General features: G+C 50.8%; 1 protein-coding gene across 1 annotated transcript in view; it reads right to left on the bottom strand.

Moving 5' to 3' along the window:
• Nucleotides 1-19,405, bottom strand: part of SSH2 (slingshot protein phosphatase 2) — a 70,378-nt gene that overhangs the window by 29,159 nt on the left and 21,814 nt on the right. The window contains 1 exon segment of the mRNA XM_048967273.1: nucleotides 17,828-17,871. Within this exon segment, the coding sequence (XP_048823230.1) occupies nucleotides 17,828-17,871 (44 nt within the window).

Genomic DNA, 19,405 nt, shown 5'->3' with positions numbered 1-19,405 from the left:
TAACAGCCATGCAGCAGGAGAACCCAGCACAGGCAGCACTGGTGCACCAGGGCAGCACCAGCACGTGTCTCCAGGCCAAAATCCTAGGGCCAGCATGGCACAGCACGTTGCATTTCTCACACCCAGGCTGACCACTCTAACTACAGCTTTGCCTATTATGTTGCTCTATCTGCAAGAGTGCTGAAAGCTTCAGTTCCAGCTGGATTTCCCCATAACCTCTAGCATGTGCCTGGGCACCTCTCCATTCTCCTACCGGGGATATCAAACAATGAGGTTCTGAGCTCCATCAAGGCAGGTGCACATGGGCACAAAGGTCTTTCATAGGGCCGTGGCACATCCAATTGCCCTGGCACAGTGGCGTGCACCCAGTTCATTTTATTAGCAAAGCCTACAAGTCGCAGTAGCAATCCTTCAGCCTGTGCCTGCACCATCAGGGACATCCCCAGATGGAAGTGCTGGTACCAAAGCAGTGCTTCCAAGGGAAGGATGCAGGCACCCAGGTCTCTCTACACACAGGCTAACCCTCAGGGCTGTGTACAGCAAAGCAGTACCAGGCACTAAGGAAAACAAAACAAACCCCACAACAACCGGGAAATGGGAATGGCAAGAGAAACCTCAGCATGCCCTGCACTGACACTTGTGTAACAGGGTCAGCTGGCAGCCCTCACTGACAAGTCCAGGCCTCTCTGACAGCCAAACCAGCAGTGAGCACAAGGCAGAGTGGAACGAGGGCTGCTCACCAACAGGAGCTGCTCACCAGCAGGGGCCCTGCGGTGCTGTCAGCAGTGGTGACAACGCTGCAGGCAGTGGGGAAGGGAAGTGGTTTTGGGCTCCTGCAACTCAGCACTTCTGCAACTTCAGAAACAGCACAAGGAGAAAAACAAACACAGCGTGGGAACGCGCTCCAGCTCAGATGTTTGACGCAAAACCTCTGCACAGATCACACAGATACACGGAGTCACAGAGATGCTCAGTGCCAACTGTACCCTGACTGCACCAACGTACACACCAGCCCCACTGAGCCTTCCTGTCCCCTCCACTGGCTCCAACATGGACATCAGCTGAGCAGGAAAACGAGAACTGCTTTCTGTTTGTGCTTTGGGATCACGGCTTGACCCGCAGCAGCTCTGGGGCACCCTTCCAGAAAGAGAGCAAAACATCCCCCAAAGCAACAGGGAAACACGTTGTGCAAACCAGGCTCTGGAATTCAGGGCAGAGAGACACACAGAGTCATGTTTCCTACAGCAACACAGGGTTCACCAACTAGAAACGGGGTGGCTCATGCAGTTAAGATGCTTACGAAGAAATCCGGGCACTTGATGTTTACAGAAGAAACGAGATTCTGTGCGTTGTTTTTCAAGCAAAATTCCAGGATGGGAAGCGAGGCTGCAAAAGGAATTTGCTCTACATGCCAGTCCCCAAAGGCTCTGGGTCTCCATGTCAGGATGTTCCCACATGGAGCCCCACATGCCATTCTTGCCGCACGATGCACAGCCTGGGCACCCATAGGCATTCAAGATTCAAAAGGAAAAACACAGCGTTTCGACCAGTTATCTTCAGAAAGAACACCTCCTGCGTGACACACGCTTGTCTTTTACCCCTGAGAATGAACACAGTTCTTGTTGATCACCGTTAAACCACACGACTGCCTCTGCAATCAGTGATGGGAAGCTTAGTGTTGGCACACAGCACGTGCCAGCTCAAACCACAAACCCCACTCTTTGTGCCAGGGTTGCCCCACGGCTCTCAGAGCCATCACAGCCTCGGCCATGTTTGGCCTGGCAGGCACAGCTGTCACCTGCACTACGGAGCACCCCATGACTTTAAACACTGCCGTAACCCAAGTCATGAAGGTCACCGTGCTGCCCCACACCTGCCAGGCCCTATATTTAGGCTGGGCACTTCAGAGATGGAGACCTACAGCCTGATACACTGCACTGGCTATCCCACAAGCAGAAAACAAGCTGAGCAGTGCCCTGGCACACAAACACGGCTCGACAGCCCCTGTCCCCAAGCCATCCTCTGGCCCCGCTGCTGCCCAGGTCATGGCACAAAATGGAGGAGTCACACCACCCCACTGCCTGCCCTCAGCACAGAGCCCCAGAACAAAGCACCAAAACAAGAGTCACTCTGTCTCCACGCAAAGAAATCAATGCTGAATAATATAAGCCTTCCCTTTGTGCTGTAGAGAAGCAGATGCTCGTTTACCAAAAGCATTAAAAAAAAAAAAAAAAAAAAAATCAGCCAGAGGCCGTCAGATTCCACTCATGTAATAGAAGGAAGTTATCTGCTCACTATTTTAACTTCTGCAGCACTCAGCACTTTCATTCTCATTGCTTTCATTCTCACTGCATCCTCCCCACAAGGATGCCTGATCCCAAAGACAAGGCAAAAAAAGCAGGACAGCCCTTCCCCACCAGCAAAGTGAACACAGCTCCAGGCTCATGTTAAAGCAAAGTACCACAGCATCGCTTCAGGCCGACCCCACAGTTGTACCCGGCTCCAGAAGCAACGCTGTGCCAGTGCAGGGCAGCGCTCTGGTGCTCTACTGACAGTGAGACATCAGCAAAAGCTCTCCACATCAAACCAGGAGATCTAATTCTGATGCATTTCAAAACACAAACTCAGCACCACTTCCCAACCCGGCTCTTCCCCCGGTGATGCAGCCAGTTCTTCCTGAAGGCAATACTGCTGCGACTCCGCTTTTCTGTCGGCTCTCTGAATGGGGATCAGCTTACCAGGAGCCCTTTATTCCTGAAATAATTTCCACTAATCACTCACCACGTGCCACATTAAACAGAAGCTGACGGGCTGTGGGGTGTCTGACAGCACCACTGCATCCCAGGGCTTAAGTAAAGGCTGAAAGGAAAGGCTGGTGAGAGGCAAAATGAACATGTACACATGCTGCAGTGTTCCTGTACAGACACTTGCACATTACTTAGCAGTGTGGAAGCACTGCTTGAACCAGGCACACTTCATCTGCCCACAGGAAAGGAAAGGAAGCACACACAGCATCCCCAAAAGCAGCCCTGCAGCGGTTTGGCATCTATGACTCCACTTTACCTTGCTGCTATTACCTCTGTCTGACTTCCAGCTAAAGGTGAGCTTAGCAGCGGTCTCGAGTGCACTTACAGTGCTCCTAACTCGAGGTGAGGAGCCTGCAAAGCTCTGCTGAGCAGGTCTCAGTCTGAAAACCCATTAAAGTAAGTTTTGTTTTATAAAAGCTTCAACTCCAAAGAGCGGAGATTCCAGATGTGTTTATCCACGCTGCAGTCAGGTGCTGAATTTCATCAGAATTAGCACTTGAGGCACTTTGGCAGCCAAGCCTCTGCAGCCCTCAATGCAGGCCTTCCTATTGCCTAAAAGCATTCAGTCCTGGTTAGAAACCACACACTGAAGGAGCAGGATTGGTGGAACGCTGAGCGCAGCTGTGGGGCACAGAACCAGAGAAGTCCCAACAAGAACAGAGTGTACTTTAGGGAAAATCATCAAATGGATGGGGTTGGAAGGGATCTCGAGGAAAAGGCTCTTAGAGAACTTTAGAAGTGGCTCTACAATAGAAATTTGCTTAATTTCGAGCTAGAGAGACTTATTAGAGACTCTATTTACTCTCAGTTCACAGACAGGTGCTCACCCTGCTCGTTCCAAGGCACACAGATATTCCTCTGTTGGCTTCTCAACAACTTTCCCATCACAGTACTACAGCAGGGCAGGAGTGGTGCTGACAAATTGTTTGTATTTAGGCAAGCTGGCTCTCCAGCTTTGCGACACACAGAGGAATGCAGCTGCTCTGCTTTGGGTTTGGGATTTCTCCACTTCTTTCTCAAAGCAAATAAAGGGAGAAACAACAAGAACAACCCAACAACAACAGAGCAGCCAACAAAACTCACAGAGCTTTAAAAAGGAGAAGTGAGAAAATCAGCTTAGGGCACTGAGTTCCAGAAAGCATGCAAGACATGAGCAGACTAAGTTCTAGAGGACAAAGGTAAAACTAACAATAGCTTTTCATATCTGCAACTTTGTGCAAATGATGTCTACCCTTAAACTGTGGTTTGACAGTCATTTATCATTCGCTGAGCACAAGATGCTCCTGCAGGCCCACATGCCCATGGGAGGCTCCCATCTGGATGGATGGGCACGGAGCTCTGAGCTGCTGCCCGCTGCACAGCACCCTGCTGGGCACCGTGGTCCTGCCCAGCCAGCTGAGCCCAAACATGAACTGAACTCAGTCATCTTTGTGACCACACCAGAGCTTCACCCAAAGTTCAGACGCAACACTTCTGCACTAAAAAGCTGGAGGTGTAACAGCATGCAAAGCAAACCCACAATCAGGCAGTTACAACGAGCTCCTGAGAGCAGACAGAGCCCACCTGGAGCAGCACCATCTGAGTAGGGACGTGGTGTGAAGGATGTGAGGGCTTCAATGCCAAGTGACAAAGGTCATTTCTTTAAAAGAAAGGACTGAATCATTCATGGTTCAGCAGCCTGGGGATTTAACCTACTTCTTACGTGGCTTATTGCAATGAAAGCAGGAGACCCCAAAGGGTTGAGTGTGATGTTGATGAGGGCTGAATAAGTACGGGATAAACAACTGTACATGCTGAGTAAGGAGCCTGTGGGCTTACTGTACCTAAAAATGCCCAGATTTGAGAAGCTCCCAGCACCAAGAAGCTCTCAGGGGCAGGAATCCTCCATTCCCCTTAGCCAACACCAGGGGAGGGCACTCACCCACATGGGCTTCTCTTCTTCCCCAGCTGCTATCACTTGATGTCCATCAACCAGAGGGCTGATCCCTGCCACAGACACTGGGTTAATCCCACACAGCAACCATTCCCAGGCTCCAGTCATTTCCCCACTGCACACACAAAGCAAAGCAGTGACTTCTGAACACATCAGCCCACGTATCTGTGGAAATAGAAGGCTTCAGACAGCTGCTAAGAAACACCGTGGCTGGAAACCCCAATTGCAGAACGGCTCTGTACACATCAGATCCACTACACTGGAGAAAAACTATTTGCTGAATGAGTTTTAAGCCCATAGGGGCTGATAATTTAAACGCTTTGCCAGAGTGATGCAGAGGAGACAGCTCATCTAGACGGGATCCTGAACCTTAAACTCCCTCTGACCTCACAAACAAGTCAGAAGCAATGTTTCAGGACAGTCAGCATGAAGTTGCTGTAGACAATTAAGCAATAGTTTAGCTAGGGGCTCTCTGACAAAGGTAGGAGGGAGTGCAGTCCTGTGGAACACCCCAAGGCAGCCCACGAACCGGCCCCAAAAGGCCCTTTTCTGCTGATAATCTCACTCTGCTCCCTCTGCCTTGTAATCCTCAAAAGCATCCAAAGCATTTCCAGAGTCTTGAGCATCTGCAAAAGCTGCACGAAGAGGCAGAGCTCCGAGGCAGCCCTCAGGGACTGCTCCATAGGAGCTGGCAGCCAGCAAGGCTTCATTGGACACTGGGCTCCCACCAGGATTGCTGGGCGGGCACAGGACTGCCCTGCAAACCCTCCTCTGCTGCCTCAGGCCTTGCTTTCTGGCTGACAACCACCCCTGTCTTTCTCCCAGCCCCCTCCCAGGAAGCATCAGTGAGACAAACTCCAGGAGCTTCCGGGGAGTACAAGGAAAAAGGCAAACAGGAAAAGTACTTCGGAACAGCACAGCCCTGGCTGAGTTAATGATCAGCTCAGCAGGCAGCACACTGCTTCCATTCAATTACTGCAACTTATTTGCATTGCTTTTAATAACCAGAGAACATCACAGATCTCTTTCCATGCTGCGTTTGATCTCACAGAAGGATGGGACCAGCCCAGCAGCCCTGATGCTGCCAGCCTGCACGCTTCTACTGCTCTGCACACACAGCTGGAAAACTCCGTGCAGGTGCTGACACTGCACTGAGCCCCGACTCGTGAGCATCAGCCAGAGCTGGGAGCAAGGATGGGGATCACTGCTGCTCCCTCTGGGCATCCTCAGCACTGATCCTCAACACAGAGGTAGAACACTTACACAGGTACAGCACTTAGAGATGCGATTAAAGATTTCCAATAACTCGCTGCTTGGAGGAGAGAAGTCTGGTTGCGCTGAGAGGTTGAGAGATTTTGGCAGCAGGACACAGTGAGTAGATAGAAAGGTTGTAAGGTTTCCCATGCAGTAAACAAATAAATACACAGCTCTGCATGCAGCAGCCTCACACCCTGTGATGTCAGCAAAAGGCACGAGTTAAGGTGTGTCACAGTGACGGTGCTTCAGAGAGCAGAGGACGTGGCCACGGGGCTTTGAAGACACAGGAAATGGGCAGGGAGGGGAAGGACAGGGCTAACACTGTCTGGGTATGGGGACACGGCACAGAGAGGCCTCATAAAAACTATCAGTTAACATTTTGGAACAGGAAACAGCGGTACGAAGCAAGCAGGAGAGCCATGGGAAGCAGCAAGCAAGTTCACAAAGTAAGCTCCATTTCAGGCTGCAGAAGTGCTGAGGATGAGGCAGTAAACAGCGCTGGGGTGCTTCAACACGTGGGCACAGGGAGGGCTCCCACTGCTGCTGTAGCTGAGGCAGAAAGTGGTTAAGCAGCCCCAAACGCACAGCTGTGCCCAGCAGTGCCAGGTCCTACTGCTGCCTGCATCCCTCACTGCTCACAGGGATGGTGACACAGTGATGTGGCACAGCAGCGCAGCAGGGGCTTCCACAGCACCGCATGGCCCAGTCCCACTCCCTAAATAAAGAGGAAGGTGGGCAGCACAGGGATCCGGCAGAAGAACAGCATTATCACAGGGCCACGGAAAAAACACTTCAGGACACTGATAATGTGCTAGGATACCTAAAACTTGGCGAAAGGAAAAGGAAGTGATTGCAGACAGGAAGAGCTGATCTATGGCAACTTGTCCGGGCTTCTCCTGTACAAAATCCTTTGGTATGTGCACGCTGCCTGAAGTTCTGCTTTTTTCCTCCTGTCTCGCCATCAGCTGCTTCGGAGTTTCACGAGACTGAAAGAAGCTTTGAATCCCACACCAACGAGTTGCAGCCATGAGTTTGGAGCTTCTGCCAAGCCTAAGTGTCTGGGACTGCAATGGGAGCCCTCATGAACCCAAACCAAACGAGCCCCCGAGCAGCTGACTCTGTCACTGCCTAAAAGTGTCAACAGGAGCAATTTCTGCTGAGCTCTGACAGCATGAGCTGATCAGCCAAACACAGACTGCACTGAAACCAGAGGTCCTGATTGCATTTGGGCCACCACTGCCGTTCCCATCTCACAGAGAAACGTTTTCCGCAAAGCAAATCAACAAACTTGGGATTTTTAGGTCTTGGCCAAAAAGAAATAAGGACACCTGATACCATCTAAGCCTTTGGGAACTTGCTGTCAGGAGCAGTTCCTCATTAAACCAGCCGCAAGCAGTGCCCTGATTGAGAACGCTGGTCCCATGTGAGCACTCTGTGGCTCTCACAGCCCTTAATCTCTCCAGCCAGGAGGGCAGCACAGGCTGTCTGATAACCCCTATCTCCCTCCCCAGAAAGAAGGACGGGTGCTCCTTCCAACCCAGGCTGCCAGTGTCCCCGTGCCCTGCTGTGGGACACACGGAGTTATTTCCCATCCTGTTCCCGTGGAGCTTCGGGCACATCGCTGTTCAACTTTTGCTACCAGCAGCCACAGGGAATGCTGTAATACAACAGGCAACGCCACGAGGGGCCAAAAGCGGCCGGATTCAAGTACTTGGGGTCGTTTCTGAAAGGCTCAGGGACACGGAACGGAGCTGACTGCCCACGCTGCTCGAGAAGGGGCCACGGAGCGGCGGGACCGATTCCCCGATTCCCCCGCGGAGCTCAGCCGGGGCGGCCCCGCACCCAGCAGCCGTGCGGGAACACCGCGCGTAGCCAGAGCCTTATCTACGGCCCACATCAGACATCTCCCCTATTAATCCTTCCCACAAACGCAATTTGAATCGCCCACAAAGGAAGAAACGATTGGGATCTGTCCCAAAAGGTCTGCGGGCTGAGCGCAGGACCGGCAGCAGCCGGAGGTGCCTCCGGCTAGGCAGCGGGGAACGAGCTCCGGAGCGCCAGCAAAGCGCGGCAGGAAGGCTGCGAGCTGCCCCGCGACTGCCGGCTGGGAAAAGTTTGCTGAGAGCGGCGAGGAGCCGCGGCACGGCGGGGTACGGCCGGGAGGAGCTCCCGCTACGAGCGTCCCGGGGCCGGTCCCGTTCGGTACTCACAGCTGAGCGATGGTTCCCTGCGAGATGACGGCGTTGTCGGAGAAGTAGGGGATCATGGCGAAGCCCCAGTCCCGCAGGCAGCAGGTAGGCGGCCGCCCGGCCCCGCGGCATGAGGAGCTCCGGCCGCCCCGCTGCTCTGCTCCGCTCTGCCCCACTCCGCTCCACCACCCGCCGCACTGCGCAGGAGCGGCCCGGCAATGCCCCGGCCACGCCCCTTATGGGCACGACCACGCCCCCTTCGCAGCAGGCCACGCCCTCTTATAGACACGACCACGCCTCTTTGTACTTGGCCACGCCCACCGGCACGCACGTGGCGATTCGGTGCGGGAGGGAGCGAGCAGCAGCGGTGGAGGGGGCTGCCCGTTGGTGGTTGGTTCTTTGTTTTCCTACCCCTAGCTCCAGGTAGGGGAGCATGGGAGGGCTAAAAAACTCGAGGCTGGGGGGAAGCAACGCAGTGAGTGGTTTTGGGAAAGGCACGCAGTGTGTAGGAAATGACCTCAATTTGTCTCCTGCAAGAGAGAGGGGAAAGCGTTCTTGGCGACAACTTTCATACTCAGAAACTTGAATACGTCAAATGAGGAGAAGCAGCTGCCTTTGGGCGCTATTCCATCCTCAGCTCCATCACTCCTGAGAGAGTGGGAAGAAGGGAAAAGCCTCAGGGCAGGAATCTGGCCCAGGGCTGCAGGGAATGTGGAGCACCAAGGGAACCCTTCTGCAGTACTCCCCCGTTTCAGCCCAGGAAGGGGGAGGGAAAAGAAAGCCTAAAGTCAGCTCATGCTCCCTTCCCCATAGAAACATCAGCCCAGCACAGAGGGGATGCACACAGAACCCAGTCCTGGTGACTGCTTGAGGTCTGATGCTGATGGGGAAGCTCCCACCCAAACACACTTCATGGGTTCACAGGGGACAGATGAAGCAGCACAATGCGTGATGCCGCAAGTTCCACTCAAGTAAGGTTTAGCTGTGTTAATGTAAGCTCTCTCAGAACAGCCAAGAGCACATCTCTGGTAATGCTTCCTCACAGCTGCTAAAAAAAAATGCAGTGCCAGCTCACTGCTGTGCCAAAAAAAAAGTCATTTTGTTGGACAGAAACGAAGTCAGTTGCAAAAAGCAATGGAAAAATCAGAGTATGAGAGAAATGGAGGTAACTCAACCCTCACTGGGGTCAGGAGGCTGGCAAGAACCTCACACGCAGAACTGACACATACCACACGTTCACAGCCTGAAAAACAACCCCAAACTTCTGCCCTACTCTAATGAGAAACTTAAGAGCTTTATGCACAAGTTGTGTAAGACCCAATGAATTCAGATAGAATCCAGACAAAGGTCAGATTTGTTACTTGCAACCATCATTAGAAAGGCAAGCCCTTAGAACTGGTGAGAACTGCGAGCAGCTACTCGTAACCCACAGATAACAGATGTGTAAATGAATTAATCCTGCATTAATACCACCAAGCACTGTGTCTCCACACATGGGGAATGGCAGAAACACCCTGTTTTTTTCTTTTTGAAACACCAGACCACAGAAGTGGGAAATGCTCAAGGAAGTGCAGGCACTGAAGTCTGTACTCATAAAAGGTATTTGATTGGAGTTGTGTTGCCATAAGGGTGGGAATGCTGAGGCTGACACTGCCCTCTGCCAGGTTAACACTCTGATTACCAGCCCCCCTTTACGCACCATTTGCACTCCTTGCAAATGTCACAGCTCAGCACAGCCCCAGTTTGTTTGGGTGCTGCATCCCACACTGCAGGGTTGGGCTGTGGGGATGTGATGGAGCTGAGGCAGGACACAGGGCACAGGACAGCTGTTCCTCGCTGCAAGCAGGTGCACTCTGCTGGGACAAACACAGACGGAGCTCAAAGCACACGAAATTGCAGCGATGACAGGTAACAGCCTAAATCACTGCATGCTGCAATAGGGCACGAGCACAGCCATTCATCACCACCTGACAGGATGTAAATATGTCTGTCTGGGGTCAGAGTGCTTCCCAGGCCGCTGTATGAACTGTGTTTTGCTGTGGGGGCAGGGGAGTGCTCACCTAAGCACCAGTCTCCCTCTGAAGAACCCCAGTGAACATCATCTATTACCATCATGTTTCTGGAAATGTATTTCAGTGGGTGAGCAGGGCATGGTATTACTTCAAGTTTGCTTGAAATGAATGCAAGCACTCTACAAAAGCCAATGGATGTTCTTTTCCTCCGACACAGGAGGAAGAACCAAAGGAAGGTGCTACCAGAACCTGATATGGTATCTGATTTAGTGGTTGTCAGCCCTGCCCACAGTGGGGGTTGGAAGTGGATGAGCTTTGAGGTCCTTTCTAACCCAAACCATTCCATGATTCTATGACTGGTCACGTTCAGGGTAAAGAGAACAGTGGGATGTTGTCAGGTGTAGGAATTTTGGCCTACATCTATCAGCACCAGTGGAGGAAAACAAAAAGCAGAACCTGGCTCCACACTTTCAGATTAGGAAGAAAGCTCTGAGGCAGCTGCATTAGAAAACCTCCCCCACCACATCCTCTCTCCACTGGGAAATGAGCTGGCTTGGCATCAGGGCCAATGGGGAAAGAAGGTCTTAAGAGGTGTATTGTAGGAACACCGTGCCAGATTCCAGCTGTTTGAAGGCCAGAGGGTATAATGCCCCTCCTGTGCTGCCATTCAGTGACCTGTGCAGGCTGAGAGCTGGGCAGAGAGGAACCTCATGAGGTTCAGCAAATGTGAGTGAAGAGTCCTACACCTGGGGAGGAGTAACTGCACCCATCAGTACAGCTGGGAGCTGAGCTACTGGAACAGGAGCTCTGTAGGGAAGGACCTGGGTGTCCTGGTGGTGAGCAGGTTAGCAATGAGCCAGCAGTGTGCCTTCGTGGCCAAGAATGGTACCATGAGGACTTAGCCATAAATCACTGCAGCAAATCTGAGGGTAAGACACCCGTCCCTTGAGCAGCAGCTCCTGCATGAGGCTCCTGCTGCAGACCCACTTTGGGGAGAGGAACAGTGAGAAGGGTGCTGGATGCTTTCAGCATAAGAGAGAGACACAGCTGTGTTATCTGGTCTCATTTATCAGGAAAACACGAAGCCATTGCAGTAGCAGTGGTCATAAACAAGCTGATGCACGCAGGGCAGAACGAGATACTGGGGAAGAAAGCAAGCTTTCCCTGTGGTGAGAGGCATGCCACCCACCAAGCACACGGCAGCTCTGTTACACACAGCAAGGAAATCTAACAAAGTAATTAGAAAAGAGGCAGTATCTGGTTAAAAAAAAAAAAGGAGTGGGGAGGCAAAATGAGGGAAAGCATGCAAAACTCTGCTCTAATCCTGAAGAACCAGTCAGAACAGGAAGCCACGCTCTGAATTTGGTTATTTAAGCTGTCAAAGAGTATTTCTGTTTTCAGCTCTTGTGCAAAGAATCAGACAGGAGCAAAGGCAGGGCGATAAGCATCGCAGGAGGAACAGACCTTGCTTTTAGAGACCGTTTGGTCAGCTGCCCATCGTGATCAATGAGCGGGCTTCTCAGGTGAGAATTCAACACCTATTTTGCAATATTATCACTTCATTAAACCCTTCCCTCACAAAATCCACACCCAATTGTTGTATAGTTTACTTATCAGTAAATCGCAGAGGGTCTGACACAGAGGTCAGTCTCAATTACACCCAGCTTACAGCTGCAGAAGCAAAGAATGCAGCGGGGATGGGAGCAGTGGTGGCTGTTGCTCCTATGGCTGATGCTGGACGTGGCAATGCATGGAGAAGCTTTGGCTGAAATGCTTCTAAATAGTTAATCCAGACCCTTGCAAACCATTACAGCACTGCTCCAAGTTCCAGCAAGGACAAAGCATGCCAAAATGAAATGTCTGAGACCATAAAATAGGTGATGTGTTATTTGAGTGACCTATAGAAAAGAAACAGGTAAATCCTCTGAAATGTCAAAAGTAATCCTATTTTTAAATTGAATTTAAAAGGGAATGTTTCTGATGCAAGGATACCAAAGAGTTGAAGGGCAGCGAGTCTGGAAACCCTTGTCTAGATTCTCAAAATACATTTAAGTGCTGAAATCCACACAGGGCTGAGAACTCTGAGGATTGCTGCTTGGCTTCCAAGCCTTGACAAGGTGCCCTTGGGAACCAGAACTGCTATTTTGGAATCTCCCTTTCTACTTACAACAGGAGTCTTCCTCAGCATTGACTCCTCTCCCCTGGAGCACCTGGCTTGTGCTTGGCAGGAGACACAAACACGTCTGGAATCCCAGCCAGCCACTCCTTCACCGACCTCTGAAGCAGCAGCACAAGTGCATGGGGCAGCTGCTCTGGGTTAGCAGACCCACTTGGTAGCTAAAGGATCTGATCCTCCTTCATTCCTTCCACCTCCTAGTCCCTTGCTCCTCATTCTCCTCCGTTCGCACACTTTCAATGATAAATCAACAAACTTTGCACAGGCCTTCATGCTTTGAGCAGGCTGCCTGCTATAGCACAATATCTTTACCTTGATGGAACTTGGCAGTGCAACAGCTAATACTGATTTGCTTGTCCAGCTGTGAGGATCAAGTCCTGTCACTGCTTACTGTGAAGCACAGCCACGTCATTGGACTGGACTGAACTCACTGCGATCACAAAAGGCTGCAGGTAGTTATTGCCAACCTAACCAGAGAATCATTTGAGTTGGAGTGGACCCTTAAGGATCATCTGATCCAACTCCCCTGCAATGCACAGGGACGCCTACAGCTCCATCAGTGCTCAGAGCCCCTCCAGCCTGACCCCGGCTGTCTGCAGGGATGGGGCACCACCTCCTCCCTGGGCAATACGTGCCAATGCTTCACCGCACTTATCACACAAAACCTTCTTCCTTATATCCAATCTAAATCTTTTCTTGTTAAGTTTGAAATCAGACCCTGTTAAAGAGTCTTGTCCCCTTATTTCTTACAGCCCCTCTTTATAAACTGAAAGGCTGCTAATGGGTCTCTCCCCAGGAATAAACCTGATTTTCCCACCAGTCCTATACCTTTGCTCACAGTTTGCTGGTAGAACACCCAGCACTGAAAATGCAGACTTGCATGGACTGTGCTGTGTGGCCCACAGAACTTTTCCTGGAGGTCAGCTGAGCTGGCAGATGAACAGAACACTTCTTTATCTCAGTGTTCCATTCTACACAAGCAGCTGTAGTAAATGCCACTGGGACTGGGCTGTCACTGAAAGGAAAGGCAGAAAGATGGATACAGGAAATGCATTCTAAAGATAAGGTTTGTGCTACAGGAGCTTAGTAATCTCCGGCATGGATAAACACAAGCTCTTCCGTACCCCGCACACGCAGATCCCTCTTACTGGAGGTCTGGAGCTAACCAAGCGCCTCACAGACCCAGCAGAACTTCCAGCTACAGCTCCAGTACCAACAAAACAAGTTTGGCAGCTGCAGCAGCAAGCAAGGGAAGCACAAGGCAGGCAGAGGAGCCAGAACACCCAGCGTGTGGCTTTTGGTGCCCCTCGTAGCACAGGATGCGCTCAGGGTAACAGCAGTGTCAGCAGCCTGTCCACCAAATGGGGACGGTCCTCATCTCTAGAGTCACACACCTGGATGGGGTGAGTGAGCTCTGTGATGTGCCATCACCCTGCACCCAGACATGTCCCCAGGCACTGAGCAGCCTGCAGTGGGTGTCAGTGTAACCATCCAGCAAGCAGCCCTGCAGCTCACCTCGTGCAAGGAAACCCAAGCGCCAATTCCACGCGCTATCGAGGCAGTTAAAAACAACTCTTACACTTTTAGCAACCATGACCTTCTGTATTAAATTGCTGTCTCCCACTCCTAAAACAAAAGGTATTTACTCCCAGCTTGAAAGCTTGAGGCGTTTTGGCACATCCAGCTGTTATCATAGCGGTAATCTGATTTGCTTCCCTTCCCAGCTCACTCCTGGAAGGAACTCCTTTGACTAAAACAACAAACCAGAAGGTGAGCACACATGGGCTGCAAACCCAACGCAGTGCACCTCCCTCTGGACTGGGGCAGATGAGCTCTTCAGGAGAACATTTGCATGTAATAAACCCAATTCAGGACAGGACCTGATTTCTCCTCTGGAAGCCCGAGGGAACACAGGCTCCATGTCTTTCCCTATAGACACAGACCGAGTGCAGGCCATAACAGCTCAAAGACTTCATCCCTGCAGCTGGCACTGGCCTATGCTCGATGTGCTGCAGGTACTGGGCAGCTTCAAATGCTCCATTTCAGCTCAGAGACAGCATTGGGAGCACAGGCACTGCTGCAACCAAAGCAGCCAGCACTGGGCCATCCTGCCAGCACGCAGCCCTGGAGATGTCAGCCATCAGCAAAACAAAGGTGCTGAATCCTCACAGCACAGGGCAAGCAAAGCTGAACTGATATACCAGCTGGTGTAAGCACAGTTCGAAGCTCTGTATGTGGGCATTTTAGGTGACTTTTAACAGCATCAGGATGATGCAAAGAGACTATGAATGCAGATCTTAGTTCAGTGCGGCAGCAACAAGTCTGCAGATAGCAGAGGAGCAGGCCAGCTGGTTTACGGCTTCCAGATAGCCCAATAAAAATGTCTAGAAGGCAGTTATGAGGGCAATAAATGTAACAAATTGATTGTTCCGTACACCTGCTTATGCAGTAGCTCCTTCTTAGTATCATTAGCCAAGAATTAGGTGAGAGGTACAGGCTCAGTCAGGGGCTTGTGCCAAGGACTCAGGGATCCCACCCCAATCTACAGGACTGGTGGTAGCTCTGGCAGGGCAGTGACCTGCCCAGCTTCTCCTGGAGCAGGGCTGGAAACATTCAGACAGAGCCCAGGGCAGAGGTGAGGAGGCAGCTGTGGAGATGGGCAGAGCGAAGCTGGTCGCTGCTGCTCTCTTTGCGCCCACAAACCCCAACATGGAGGCGAGTGCAGACTCGTCACACCTCTGCAGAGCAGGTTTAAGTTCAAACAAGGTCTTCGTGTTTCCTTCCCCCTGCTGTGAGCCTCCAGTCAATGCAATCACAGCCCTTAAAAAGTGCAAATAGGTCAGCACCCGGACAAGTTGTTTAAGGTATGGTGGTCTTGATGCCTGTAAGTACAATTCAAGTTAGAAACTCAGTTCTCTGCCTCTTTGGAGGATGCTTGAGGTCGTTGCTCTGTGTGCTACTCCCTGGTGCTGTCACACTGCCAGCCTTTGCTGCATGTTCCCCTTCACCTCTATACATGCCTCTTATCTCGGCAGCGAGCAAAGGCAAACAGCAGAAGCCTTAACATCAGAGCCCGCCCAGCCAGCCACAGCACTGGCAGCGTTGGGCTGGACCTCAGCAGCACATCTGCCATTTGACAGCAGTGCCAGGACCCCAAAGACAGCCCCTGGAGGATGGGAACATGGGCTGTGCTCCCATCTGCAAAAGCCTCTCCATACCAAATATGTTCCTGTGCTTATGCACAGTGCTTATGCACAGAAACATTGGGTCTTCATTTGACTCCCTCACAAGTAATGCCAGGCCTATATGCTACCATCCCATTTAACAAATACTGATTTTTTTTATTAACTCAAACGTGCTTTCAGCCACAGCAGTGCTCTTGCACTCAGTGGCCAATTAACTGGCTGAGTTTGGACATGCTTGATGCCAGCTACACTACCTTGGGGCGGCGATGAAACAAATTCTACCAAGAGACAGGAGTCCTTTGGAAGAAGAGTTCTATGAATTAAAAGAAAATTCCTACCTGAAGCACTGGCAGCTCCAGGCAGATCCCCAGGCTGCACCTCAGGCTCGCCCAGGTCAGCAGCAAGCAGTGCCAGAGCCCTTCATCAACACCTCACCTTGTCTTTAAAGCCAAACTCAGTCCATCACCTCACCGCTGTCTGGATTTTAACAGCTGCTGCTTGCCGTGCTCCCTTGAAATTGGGGATTAGAAAGAAGCACTCCTTCTTTCTGAGCTGTTTATAGACAGCTGCTGCTCCTCCTCTGCAGCTTCCTCAGGTTGATGACTTACCGTGTTTGGCTCTTACTTTTATCCCACTGTAATCATACATTCAACAGCACCCACGTGTCTGCAGGAGGGACCCCAGCTCTGTGCAGCTCTCTGGGCACAGCATTCAGATCACCAGCAGCAGGCTGTCATTTCCTCCCCCAGTATATGAAAAAAAACCACGCTTCTTTCAAACCTAAGCTACGACTGCTGCTAAGTGCCCACAACAATTACGTCCCTTCCCCCACCCCCAATATGTTCTGTATGCTGAGACGAGGTCATGAGCCCATCTTGTGACTGCTGGAAGGCTGGGAGTGAAGTTAAAAATTTGAGTTGAGCCGAGTTCAGCTTGAGCCTTTGGGACTGGTGTTTTCCAGCTTTCCTCACAGTCGTGAAAGATGTGAAATGAAGAAACAGATTCTTAAATCATCACTGAAGGGGAGAAGCCTGAGGGGTGCGGAGCAGCCACCGTCCCACAGCCAGGGGACTGCACTGAAGTCATGGGAACGTGCAGCCACAGCTGCTTCTCCTTTTGCAGAGCCATCTAAGCTGGTCCCAAAAGCAAAGCCCACATTGCCCTGAAACCTTTTAAATACTGAAAATGACAGTTTCCATTGTTACCTACCCACACAAACAGCATTAAGCAGAGAACAGCCAAAGAGCACATGAAGGGAGAACTTTCACCTTTGCTTCCCCTTTTCTCCCCCCACAGGGAACCTTACTCCCTGCACACAATTTGGCTGCAACACTTTAAGCCAAGAAAGAGCTCTCGATGCTGGAGAAGTGACTTAGTTCTACACTGACGTTGCTTACTGTAAGCATTAAGTTTAGCTGAAATAACGCTTTTGGTGGCTGAGAGGATAGGAGACAAATCTCCTGACTCAAAAGGCCTACTGTTGAGATGATGACTGCGTTCTGAAAACACCATTTACACTCACCACCATTAATACATGTCACCATCTACACTGACACATCCACTGCAGGGGCTCTTGAGGCATAGGCTCACCCTGCACTTCTAGAAACACTCTTCACAAATCCCAAAGATGGATGCAACCACGGAGGTGCAGAAGCACAGCACAGGGGTGGCAATCACTGTTGAAACCCCTCCTTGATCTTCCTGCCAGCTCAGGGAACCCTGCACTGCTTCTGAGGCTTTTCAAAATCAGACAACAAAGTGTTTATTAATATCAGAATATTCTGATCACGGGCCAAACCCTGAGAAACAACGTCCATCAGTGGAAGACAAGGAGTCCACCACCAGGACACGCTCCTCAGACAAGGTGATGTCTGCATACACAAAGTGCAGGTACCATGCTCACAACTTGCTACAGGCACAACACCACCTCCTGGCTGCAAACAGCACTTTGGGAGATACACTCACTGACATCTTTGTGAACTGCTCCTCCTGTACATTTTAAGGTGTAAGCTGTTTTTTTTCCCATTTCCTGATGCAGCAATGCCTTCACTGGGGCACCATTCAGATCACTGTTAAGCACTGAGGTTTTGTCTTTTGTTTCGGGTGTTTTTTTGCAGCCAGGTACCCACGAGACAGTTACATGAGATTAACAAGGGGCAGAAAGTTATGGCAGATAACATTCCCAAGTAAAACAAACCAAACCAAACCCCACAGTAAGCACTGCAGAACGTTTTGCAAAGAACAGCATCCTCTAAGTGACAATCTTACCTCCTGGGCTGGGACCGGCATTCTTCTTCCCCACTGTCTGCCTCCTGCATACATAGGAGAGAAAGGAAAAGAAGAGTTAATATGCTTTAATATATACAGCACCCAAAGATTTGCATTTCACTGGCTTGACAGCATAAAGCAAAGGAAATTCTCGCTGCTCCTGCGTGGAGCTGTCACTGCCCAGGAGCTTGCTTTCTGTTCAGCTGTCACTTCACATTCCCTCCAAACCCTCTTCACTCAGCACAGAGTGAAACTGCAGATTCCTTCCCTTCCTGCCAATGCCCCCACTGCATGCAGCAGCTATGAGCCAGACACGTAGCTTAATTCTGGGCAAAAATACTATTTTTTCTCCTTTTTTTTTTTAAATCACTTTTATGTACACCATACTCATTGGTATTGCAGCATCAGCATTTGAATGTAAGAGTCCACAAAACCAGCATGCACTGAACCCACCCAATGGGACCTGGTGCACACAGAGCAGGAAGCTCCACATGACACACCAGGCTGTGTTAAGTGCAAAATGAGTACATACAACCTCTAGCGTGCTGCTGAACTTTAGCAGGCAGTCCTATCACAGCCCAAAGCAATACCTCAGTAGAGAGATCTCAGCTATTAATTGCATGTCACAGCACATCTAAGCATCTATTGCCAGACACTGGCTAGAGATCGGGTACAGCATCTGTTTTTAATCAGTGAAAACTTATTATGCTTATGCAGATCTGCATAAGTGCTGCAGTGCTGAAGGTGCACGTGCAGGAGAGCAGGGCAAGCTATGGGCATGGACACCTCTGCAGAACACACAACCTGACATGTTTAAGCATCGAGCTCTGAACAGGGGAGGAGTACAGTAAGTTAACTTCTGGTTTCTCTTATTTAAATGATCTGAATTTGTGGGTATGAAAGCAGCTAGAAAACACATGCTTCCTGCTGCTCTTCTATTTCTAAGAACAGAACGAGAAATACCATGAAGGAGTTCACATGGAGCCACTTCCAACCACAGCTTCAAGCTAAAACTTGCAGAACAACCGTCCACAACAAGCAAGAGCTGGCACAACTGCCTTCTACTCATCACACCTAAGAAGCAGCTCAACATGCCAGCAGCCTGATAAGGAAGCCGGCGTGCTCACCTCCTCTCAACAGGAGTACCTCAATGAATTCCACGGCCAACACGAAGCAAGCCGTGGCAGCATTCAGAAAGGGGCAGAAGCACGGGGGAAGAGCAGCCTCCCGAGGAGCAGAGCAGCCATTGCGGAGCCAGGCTTGGTTTGAGATGTCAGCACTCACCCAGCTGAGTTTGAATCCCTTTGAACAATTGCTATCTACCTCTGAAAGCACCGCTTGTTGTTGTGTGTGTGTTTGTTGTTGCTGGAAGTCCTCAGGTCCTTCCAGAGCATAAATACCCATCAGTTTACTATGATGAAGTTGGTGGGGAGTACAGGGGCACACAGAGAGGTGGACCAGGGGAACAGCATACGCGTGGGATAGATTAAGACATTAAAAAAAGTGAGTAAATCACAATGGTTCAAGAGCATCTAATTGGCTAGAGAACAAGTTCTCAAAACCACAGTAAGGAACACC

Source organism: Lagopus muta, chromosome 20 (genome assembly GCF_023343835.1).
Source record: "Lagopus muta isolate bLagMut1 chromosome 20, bLagMut1 primary, whole genome shotgun sequence".
Classification (NCBI taxonomy): domain Eukaryota; kingdom Metazoa; phylum Chordata; class Aves; order Galliformes; family Phasianidae; genus Lagopus; species Lagopus muta.
The sequence above is the reverse complement of the archived record's forward strand: the minus strand, read 5'-3'. Positions and strand labels throughout refer to the sequence as shown.